The sequence below is a fragment of the Halictus rubicundus genome, chromosome 1 (genome assembly GCF_050948215.1).
Source record: "Halictus rubicundus isolate RS-2024b chromosome 1, iyHalRubi1_principal, whole genome shotgun sequence".
In the NCBI taxonomy this organism is placed as follows: Eukaryota; Metazoa; Arthropoda; class Insecta; order Hymenoptera; family Halictidae; genus Halictus; species Halictus rubicundus.
In genome coordinates, this window is record NC_135149.1 from 24,043,894 (window position 1) to 24,055,221 (window position 11,328).

The following is an 11,328-nucleotide window of genomic DNA, read 5'->3' on the forward strand; positions in this document are numbered from 1 at the left end:
AACTGGTTTTCTTTGTTGGTAAAGCTTGACGGAACATCGTCGGAAAGTTATATTCAAAAACAATAATAAACAAAGCTTTTATGACAAATATTTTTCTATATAGCGTAGTTTCTTCTGCAGTCCGACACAATTTTATTAAAGTCATTTTTAATTTAGGATCCTATTCTTCTTACAAACTTTAGGATCGTTAGGGCAGACTCCACATATGTATCTGTAACTTACTGTAACTATAGTACAATATTCACTCCGAGAATGTTAAGATTTTAGGGCTAAAGATGGTTATTTATTGTGCAGGGACTACATTATCAAAGACGCTCTTTAGATGAGACTAGAAAAAAAGGGGAACCAAGGGATTTAGAGACTTAATTTTAATTTGTCCTAATGTGACTCTAAGCTTCTCTTTTTGTCCGCATGATGTTCTTCGCGTCCGAGACATCTTTCATTAAATAAGCAAATGTAATTAAAATTATATCGTGTTTGATCTCATTTTAATCAGAACTATCTCACAGATGTGTTAATGGAGATCTTGTAAATAAAAAATTAAACATAATAAAGTTCTGTCTTTGATCACTCTTGGAGTGAATGCTGTATATCAATTACCATAATGAGAAGTATATCAAATCGGCACTTTTTAAACGTCACAGATTAAAGTTACATATTGGTCAGTAGAACCTGTATTTTTCTTAGGTGTTATAGCCCCTCCCCCTTTTTACAGCACCCGGCATCAAGTAAGATTAAAAAATCCTAGGTAATATCCTTGGAAGAGAAATCAAGAATCCCCCCCCCCCCTCGTGCAGTACATAGAATCATAGCCACAGAAAAATACAATCATTAAACATTTCATGACCGCCATGCCCCATCGTCAATTACAATATATATTAATAGGAAAATATTAATATCCATATTAAAAACATATATCGCATTCCACACCATATCTCGTTTAGTTAGAGACCATTGTCATACATCACAGAAAAACACGTTGTAACACATTCTAGTACGCTGGTATTGTTTGTATGTATATATGTAATTATTATATTAAATTCTTGTATGTCATTACAAATCGACTATCTATATTAACGTTAAACCACATCTAAATTACACAAATGGTAACGAGCTTTTCGTAATAGTTAGTTATTAACAAGCAGCGGCTTATTCCGAATGGAAAATTGACCAGCAGCCCAATAAAGAATCGGACCGTACCGCGCTATGATGAGTATACAATCACCTTGTGCAATTAGGATGCACAAAATAGAGTCAAATACACTTCTGCTATATGCATCCTGTTCTTAACGCTACGTAGTATAATAAGTAAGAAAAGTTATAATCAATTATGGTTTACCGTTACATTTATGTGAATAATTCATTATAACCCGTAACAGCTGAAAATATATTGGTACAGAATAATATTGCTTAGAGTCAATGCAAGAGTGTGTAACACTATGCTAAATTGAAAGTCATTATCTTTCAGTTACAACAGGCTTTTACTAACTTATTAAACCCTTCGAGATTTATTTTACAAAAATTGCGTAACTATACACTGGTGGAGCATTGCAGCGAGTCTCAAAAAACAGAAAACTTTGTCATTTATTTTTAATTTAATTATAAAAAACATGCAGAGAACGTAAGTTTGCGGTTTTATTCTTAGTATTTTTAGAGAGGAATAATACTGTATTTTACTGTAAGGAATTTCATAGTACCAAGTAATTCACCTAACTTGACGACTTGGAATGTCTCGTAAACCACTCGCTGTACATTAAGATTGTGATCCAAAAATATAAAACAATAAAACAATTACCTAGCTACAGTACTAGATTAAATCTTCACTGGTTTGTGAAAATCGCTTTAGATTGAGTTGTTTATCATTTGGATAATGAAGAATTCAGAGATTGGTTCGGATAATCGAGGTTCTGCCGAATCGTGGATTAAACGAGTAAATATGTCGTGTTTGGACTCATTTCAATCAGAAAAATGCGTGCTTCACTGAAAACAATGTAGTTTTAAACATTCGTTGCGTACAACGAACAGCTTACGGAGTATACATTTTGCAATGGCGTTGAAGTCGCTCAGGAGGTTTGAACGCGTCTGAACAATCTCACGACCGTTTCCTGAAATTCTCGTTCTCGTAATCTTCACGGATGCTATATCGCATTTACTCCCCGGTAGCTGCTACTATAAACATGAAAAACAGCGCGACCTTGGCACTTCTCGATATGAAACGAAAGAAGCGCGTTCGCGCCACTTGGCACTTTCTCCTCCGGATTTTTGATATGACACGCGACGTTTAAAGATCTAGAAAAAGTTTGCAATGATCGTGAACGTAGTTCGACGGAGATTTCGAATTGAAATCCAGCAAGCTCGAATTCCCCTTGGAATGTCACGTATATGCACGCAACGAAGAGTTCCAATGGGTTCGAACAGAAGAGCTTGCGAGCTCGCGGTAAAGTTCGCGACTTTCCGTAAAAAAAAAAGTTCAAATACGAACTCGCGAGCCTCCGCGACATGTTTGGTAGTCGATCGCCGACGTTTTCATCACGATATTATCACTTGAACCCCAGTCGCCAAAGAACTCTGAAGTCGCAATGGAGGGAGGACGTCGACGGCATACGTCGAGGTCTCGGAGGCTCATTAATCGAATTGCTCATTAATAAAAAACCGTGACACGCTCACAAGTTTATTTTGGACGGTGTCCGAATCTGTTCGAAGATTTCGTTGCGTACGTATACACGTTCAAACACGTTCAAACAGAGCGCTGTCAGTTCCAACTTCCTTAAGTTGGACGAATTACCTTTTATAATTCCTATTATTCGTAGGAACAAACTGAATAAATTCATTTAGAATGTACCGTATGTCATCCCGTATAATAATTAACGTTCTGTACATGTACCTTTGCATCCTCGAATTTATAACTGTTTCTCGTGACTTACTGTACAGATTTCCTTTTACTGCCCTGCATAACGAAAGGGTTTACACCTTTGCGCAATAAATTATTTGATCGAAGATTCGATAATAAATATTTGATTCAATTTATTCAACACTATCAACAGTAGCAGTATCATCAAGAGTGTGCAGCCAGTTGAAGATCATCATGTTCCTCTCGTACTTCGACAATTGATTGCCGCGCTCTCTCTCCACGTCTTTAATGGTCAGCGCGTGATTTCGTTCTTTTCGTCCCAACAAAGCGATTCCGGTAATAGTCGATGCACCAGGAACTAGTAAGGTACTGCTGGAAGTTTGCGCCGCGCTCGCCGCAGCCTCTAATTGATCCAAATTAAACTCGCTCTGCGAGAGCCGTTCCAACGCGCGGTAAGTAGTCAACAATCTGCAAACCATAAGGACGCCCAATCAATAATTGATCCTCGTATCTCGCTTCGCGTTTTCTCTACCGCAAACAAACGTCAGCCAACTGATACACCACTCCGTTTCAATGAAACTCGCGCAAATATTACTTCAGAATGGAATATTGTTAAATTTGCAAACGAAAAAATAATCATGGTATTTAGGTCCACTCTGCGGTAGATTTGTAAAAATCGCTACGTATTCTTGCGGCCAACATGCCCTCTAAGAGTAAGACTGAATTCACTGTAAAGCTAGCATACGGGAAGACTAATTTTGGTGAAAGATACTTTGTTGACGAGGTTGTAGTCTCTGTTACCGTTTATGTACACTATTAGCAAGTATGGCATTGCTGTGCCGTTACATTCAATGGAAATTGTGTAGTATAGCTATTAAATAGACTTCCAAAGGAAGGGTCATGCTGGTACCGTTGAACCAAGGGCTATATGCCATTTCTAACGTATCGATAGCAATTAGGACCCTAAAATAAAATTTGCTTTCTTTCAGTGACAATTCGGTTATGGCACCTTGCGTTCAACCGCGTCAGCAGAACCAGAAAATCGAGAATCTACTTGAAACCGTGATTATACCGTTTTCATCAAGAATAACACGCCATTTTGGTTACACTGTATATCTGCAATGAAGCGCAACCTATAAAAAAATAAACACTAATTTATCACGAACTATTTTTTCTTCTTGAAGTATAGTTTTTTCTCTACTTGATCAGAAGATAAGTCAACTGTTTCTACTACTATACAGGATCTCTTCTTAAATGTTGATTGATTAAGTCACAGAGGGTACTCTACTATACTACCATCGGTGAAGTAGCTAAATATTACACGACTACTGCACTGTGAAGAATTATTAGATTTCCTACGTCTGTTATGATACTTGCTCAACATTACTCACGGTTTGCGAGATTATAAAAAAGGGTTCATTTTGATACACCGAGGAAATCTGTGAAGTCAGGTATTGAAATGATAAATTTTCACTTTTGCGTCGTTCATTGCACCATGCCTACAGTTTGTTACTATTCTAGAAACTATGATTAGTCCAAGTCCTGTGACTTGAAACCCGATTTCTTCCGATTTCTTCTGTGTGAGCTCCGACTATGCAGAATATATGAAAATTCATGGTATTCTGCTAGTACTTGTGGAACTCTATTCAAAGGGGTATGCAACCCTGTAAGCCTAATAAAATGGAGTAAATCTAACATTTCTTTTCGCATATAAAGATTCTGTGAAAACAAAGATTTTTTTAGGCAACATTAAGCAATGTTTTAGCTTCATTTCCAAATTCTTTTTTATTGCAAAAATTACAAAATAGTGGAGTTGTATAACATTACCTAACTCCAGGTCCAGCAAAATCGTACACTACATTGAAGATAATCTATTTTTGTTGAAGTTAATGAAACAATTTCTTATTTTTTATATTCCAGTCACTTTTACCGCTGAATGCAAGCTGACTAAGGTTTCGCTGGACGTGGAGTTAGATAATGATAAACATCTCCACCATTGTGTAATTTTATGTAATGAAAAAAATACGAAAATAAAGCTAAAACGTTGCTTGAAAATCGACGATGGTATAGCAGCTGTACTATAGCTTCTATAATCTTTACCGAGGCCGAACTCTGCCCTGGAATTATAGCAATCCTCCCTTTGTGCGGGAGTACCGTTACCTTCTACCTGAAAGCCAGCCGTTGAGGCTATGATTTATGACACGGTGAAAGAAGAGCCCGATTAGGGCTAAAATTTCGCCAAACCCTCACATTCCCAGCCAATGTCAAACAATACAATTCCAAAAACAGAAGTTTGTGTCCGAGTCATAAACCGCTTGCAAGCCTCAAGAATTCATCAAATCAGCCCATAAACTCATTCGGACTTGGGTTATATAAACCTCGACCAAATTTGAATGAAGTAGTTCCATTTAATGGTATACATATACAGGAGGTCTATCCCACTTAAATCGACCCCCTCGAATACCTCTGAAATTGTTTACGATCCCGGAAAATGTTTGGAACAAAAGTTGAATGGTATCGAGGGGGACATAATTTGATGCCGATAGCTGTTTTGTAGACCAATAGTTTTGTATCATAAACGGCTAAAATCTGCAGTCTAGTCGTATCATTTAAATGCAACGACATGCTTAATATAAACTGTCCTGCGACGAATAGCCCCTAAGAAATAGTAGAAGGTACTAATCAATTATTACAAATTGTTGTAAATTATTATAAAGTGTTGTAAGTAAACTGTTGACATCTTTCTGACAATGAGCCATACTACTCAGTCTTCAATCTTTATCGAACTCCTAAGATCCTCAAGACCCTAGGAAACCCTGAATAAATAAACACATGGACTGGCCCGATACGTCATCCTCTAATCGCGCAATGTATAAATATTCCACACAAACCAGAATGAAGGTTATTTATTTACCTTCGGCGTATATATTTCTGACGGACTTTTTTGTTCACGGATCTGACCAGATCTGCTCCCGTGAAGGGTACCGAAGGTAGCGGGGGTGCGGGCGGAGGTTGAGGGGCTGATGTTTGAGCTGTCTGAGTGGATAAATTTTGCTGGCGTTGTTGCTCCTGTGCAGCCCCTCCATGAGGACTAGGAAGTTGCGACGTAATGGCCACGGGTTCGCCGACCGCGACCCATGTGCTGCAAGATCTCGAAGCATGATCGAGTCTGGTCTGCTCCAAAAGCAAAGTACTTCTTTGGGCAGTGTCCAAGGTCAAGGCGGAGACTGCTGTTCGCAGTCCACCTGTGTCCAAAGCATCTGGACTTGGTAACTGAGAGACATCGCTCGTACTGAAGCTTTTGCGAAGACCAAGCGCTGACGAGAGTAACCCACAGCTACGAATCAGCTCGTTTTCTTCCTCGAACCAAAGTATTTCCGGTATATCCGCTGGCCTAAAACGTATGAAATGCTGCATAAATCAATGTGGTAAATCCAGAAAAAATCATTTTCTTAAGTCTCTTGACTACGGAACGATTCTATCATCCAAAGGCTCCGTTCTACTGATCAGTTCGGATAATCGAGGTTCTACTATATCGTGGATTAAACGAGTATTTCCGATCCTAATTGTGTCGTGTTTGGTACCGTTTTATTCAGAAAAATGTCGCGGATATGTTGGTAAAGGTTTCATTACAAAAACGGTAGGAACAAAGAAGTTTTGTTATAAAATTGACTCGGCGATACGCTGGTGACGACGTTTTGTTTACTTGCTGCCACCTTCTACGTTCGCAAGATATTACAATAATGCGTTTCAGAGGATGTAATGATTAATAGCTGATACCTGGTGGTCTGAATTTGCCGGAAATCAGGTTTCGGCGATGGACCACGGCCAGCAAGATGAACATCGGTGTAAGATTTGAAGGTAACCAGTCTATTGCCAGCCCCCCTAAGTTCGCTTGCTATCGAGGAAACACTAAACAGGGAGAGATCGGTGGTGACACTTTCATGACTTGGCGATCTTAACATTCGTGGAGTTACTTGAAGCGCAGGACACGGTGTATTAGTTACGCTGTTGCAACACTGTATTTGAGCCACCACCGGTATCGGCGAAGCCCGTTTTCCTTCGCCCTCGGACATTTTTAATTCTTTCAATTTTCACCCCCCGCGATTTCTACTCGTAAAGACGAAATTCTTCGTGCTTTTTTTCACAAGTGATAATCATTCTCGTTTTGCTTGTAATAACTGTAATATAGCACAAACGACGAATACCGTTGCGTATTACAGCGTTCGAATTCGATTACTTCTTAACTTAGAGGCTTCCAGGATTTCAAAGAATTTGATAGTTAACTACTTCCAAAAATGCTAATATATTTTATAAATTCAAGATCGACTCTGGTTGTTTGCGACGGATTACAAAAGAAATTGCGAAGGTTGACTTTGTCCCACTTATTTTGAATGAACCACTGAATTAAGAATTTGCCGAAATAACAGAAAATCATTGTTCAATTTGAATGATTGTGGTTTTAGAATTTAGTTTATGTTTCATAGTAGATTGACGGTCATATTTCTGTCGCTACTCATATCGCCAAGCAATTAATAATTTTACACATTGCCCGTGATATATTGGAACATCGAAGCATTGTGATATTCATGTTTCCCCTTCATGTTACATAATTTACGTTGTGTGCCAGGAAATCCTGAAAAGATAATAATAAATATCGTTATGTTATCAATATAAAATTAGTACTTAATTAATACTTAATTTTATATTGATAAATATTAATTGTTATTAGTTTCTTTATTAAATAAATGCAGGGAACAAATAGATGGGAAAATAATAATAAGGAAAGGAAATTGATTAATGATATAAACGATACATTTTCAAAAATATAAATAACAAACAAAAATTAAATAATGCGATAATTTATTTCGAAATTTTTGTATAACAAAATATTTAAAATAAATGTGTTTCCTACTATATTTCTATTTTTTCGTCTCTCAACGGAGATTTATATCCTGAAATATTAAGTGTTTATTGTTGCGACTCGACATGGTTGAGAATCTATCTGTCCACTAGCATTCTACAAAGCCTCCTTCATATCGGTGTCTAACATATAGTGCGGTTTCTTTGTTAGAGACAAAGCCTCATGCTCGTGAATAGCTATATTTGCTCGTATAGAAATGCACGCCTTCTGATAGGAACGTCTTTCAGTTTGTCATAGTATTTCACAAAGGAGAGCTAAAAGCTTTCAATGTTATAAAAACTCGATACCGTCGTGAACAAATTTCAATTAATGCTTGCTAAAACTAACTTTGCTGGTAACAACGATTTTCAACCGCAAGATATACATACACAAAATAAAATTAAAATTAAATACAAAATATTTTTAACTTTCACAAAAAAGACCATAAATGAAGTTCTAAATCCTCTAACATAATGATACAATAAATTAATAATGATTATTTTTTTAGAGAACAATCAGTATATTTAGATGATATGTTGCAACGTGCTATTAATGAATTTTCATTTGTTGTGATATAAAGAATATTGAAAATTACTGTGACATTAGCATCAGCCATGAATATTCTTATTTGATCAAGGAGTAGTTACTGTTATGTAAACAAATAGGATAAATGTAATTTTCATTCATCTGTATGGACTTTTTAAATCTTAAATAAACATATGCATATTCTTGGTTTCTTCAGTCGATTCTAAATATATTAAGAGAATTAATTCTTATAGTTTAGTTAAATTACTTTCTAAATATATGTGATTCAACAATTTTAATTAAAAATGTAATAGGAAGACAAATATAAATATAATAAATAAATGCATTTCTAAATGTACAAACCTGCACAATGTTGAATTACATATATAAAGTTTATTGTTCTCTGATGAACACCTGGGGTGCTAAACCAATTTTTGTTTGATTCCTATTAGCAATGTGAATTAATGTAAAAAATTCAGGCAGCTGAAGTAGACAAGTATCAATGCATAATTTTTATGATAATCAATACAGATACAAAGCTTTATATTTTAAGATTAGGTACAACTATTATTATACCGTAATACCTTGTCAAATAATATTAATATTCGTGACCTCTTGATCAATTTTTCGTGACATTTTATCCCAGCAAATATTGTATATGGTAACAGCACTGCTAATATTCTAAAAGTACATATAGCTTATTCCATTTTATTTTTTAAACAATTACATATGCGTATGAAGAAGAACTTCAATTGAGCTGCAACTTGTGATAAACAAGTTACTAATACAGTCCAGCTAAGATTCTTATTTTGCGTGAGTGTGAGTGCATAAGAAAAAACATAAACTATATGTACCTTATCTACCTCTACAAACTAATTAATGAATAGATATACATATAAACTTAGTAGTATATAGATAAATAAAAATCTCATGCTCCCAATGCAAGTTATATAATAGATAACACTGATAGTTCTTTTTTTTTTAATAATTACAAAATTTATTTTATATCTGTATATTCATATTGTACTTCAAACTCATATTTTAATTTTTATACGTTGAACTTATTTACAAAATTATAATAGTTTACTTTTAATCTGATCTATTTGATGCACAGAAATATATTTGACAGTTATACATAATATTTCAACACTGAAAAGGAAGATTAAAAAAAGTTAGTTTTTATGTGTATTAAAAATATGAACTTCAATGACAGTGTTGTAATCATGGATAACATGTCATAATTGTAAAATAATATAACAAAAATATCCATGCATTATTTTATTAAAACATCATTTTGTACTGTCAATTGTTTTAGAATACGAATGTTCTATCTTACAACATTCACTATTTAATACGTCTTACTTGAATAAAGTAGAATTACTACATTGATTGAAGTTATTATTGCTTCAAATACTGCTGTCGTTTCACCTTGCAGGTACTTCAACGACCTCTTTATCTCCGTACTTTTCCGTCCAGTGTTTTCGTTCAATTATTAACAAATAGAGACGGCCACCGTACGTTGCATGATCGTGTCGAAGATAAGGTTAAAATTCTAAATGTTAGGAAACGATATATAAACGATATATTAACCGATGATTACTTCTCATAGGCTAGGGTTGATACGTCGAGGTCGCTTATTGCACAGGCGTCGATCAATAAAAACAAGTAAAGGTATACCTGAACAGCGCGTGAACTCTGTCAACGAAGAATGTCAAAATAGATTTTTAAAAATTGTTCATATACATTTTTTATATTATCTTTTCATTTTCATAAAGTATACCTCCGTCTATTCAATAATATTAATATATTGTTGCATTTGTATGCAACGCTTACATATATATTTATTGTTACGAAAATAGGTTATGATGAAGACAAACATTATTTATATTTTGCGCGATTTATTCTTATAATACAATTGTTCGAACTTTTGTTATCTGAACACTGTATTATTCAAACTTGGATGACACGTACATAATAAGTATAAGTTAGCCGGGAAAAGTTTTAATTCGCACAAACACGATGGTTTCAAAACAATCTTTTTTTTTAAATCCTGAAACCGTTTCACGTAAATTCGCGTGGTCTTAAATTTTAAAATGTGCAACTTGCATAGTAACAATTTCTATATGAACTGTCATCCATTTTCCACCCATTTGAAGCGGAATTGAAACCGCCACGACTAAAAGAGATATTAATATCGATTTACTATAAAAACAATGAAGTACGCGATATTAATTATAATATTTTATAGTCAATACTTCATCTCAGTAATGAGAAAATACGATACCAATAATTTAACAATTGTAATAGGAAATAATTTTAAGGCGTATTTTAAATAATTTCGAAAGAGGAATACAGTTTAACAAAATTTTTATTAAGATCACTTTTTCGAAATCAAACATAAAAAATTGAGTATTTCGCTTAAAAAAATTAAATTGACCTCTATATGTCCTCTACGCACCCATCTGTCAGGAAACTATTATTATTATGTTATTTATTTCTTTAAATCCTACAATTTTCATTCTTAACATTTCCGTCTATTGTTTAAAATAACAATCATAATTCAGGTGGGCAGAATACGTGGGATGCAATGTATAATGGACAAGTTTGATTTTCCAAATAAAACGATTTTTCTTATAAAAAGATTATTTGTTAATAATTTCAAATGGTTTAATAATCTATGAAATGCACATTTTATATCTGTAATTTAATTTGTGACAATGGGTGTACAATAAGTGCAACATTGTCTATTGGAAACAAATACGAAGGGGCGGTGATGTGTCTGACAGGCTTAGGGTTGATAATGCTAAAAATAAGAAGCGTAGCCGTTGAATGTTTTACACGCAGCACTTACGAATCTGACCTAGACAGTCTTTGATACTACTTGAACGAATTTTACTTAATTTTTTTTTGTTCGAAAACAATTCAAAATTGAATGTGTATTTTATAGAGTAACGATGTCGAACATGGGACCTCATTTCCATTTGATTAAATGTATTGAGAAGCGCAATAAAGTAATGTAAAAACGCAGAATTTGTTTATTTTTCAATGA

At 34.7% G+C, this 11,328-nt stretch overlaps 1 protein-coding gene across 2 annotated transcripts; it reads right to left on the bottom strand.

Moving 5' to 3' along the window:
• Nucleotides 1–809: 809 nt before the first annotated feature.
• Nucleotides 810–11,267, bottom strand: LOC143358305 (uncharacterized). Of its 2 annotated transcripts, XR_013082941.1 has the most exons (5): nucleotides 9,642–11,267; nucleotides 6,632–7,487; nucleotides 5,766–6,245; nucleotides 2,786–3,319; nucleotides 810–1,980 (listed from the first exon to the last, which is right to left on the bottom strand). XR_013082941.1 is itself a non-coding variant. In XM_076795347.1 (4 exons), exons 2-4 carry the CDS (start codon nucleotides 6,925–6,927, stop codon nucleotides 3,025–3,027), a joined length of 1,071 nt encoding a protein of 356 aa, XP_076651462.1. In that variant the 5' UTR covers nucleotides 6,928–7,487; nucleotides 9,642–11,267; the 3' UTR covers nucleotides 810–3,024. The 2 variants fall into 2 exon arrangements, 1 of the variants encoding a protein (XP_076651462.1); XM_076795347.1 differs by having other exon boundaries at nucleotides 810–3,319.
• Nucleotides 11,268–11,328: the final 61 nt, after the last annotated feature.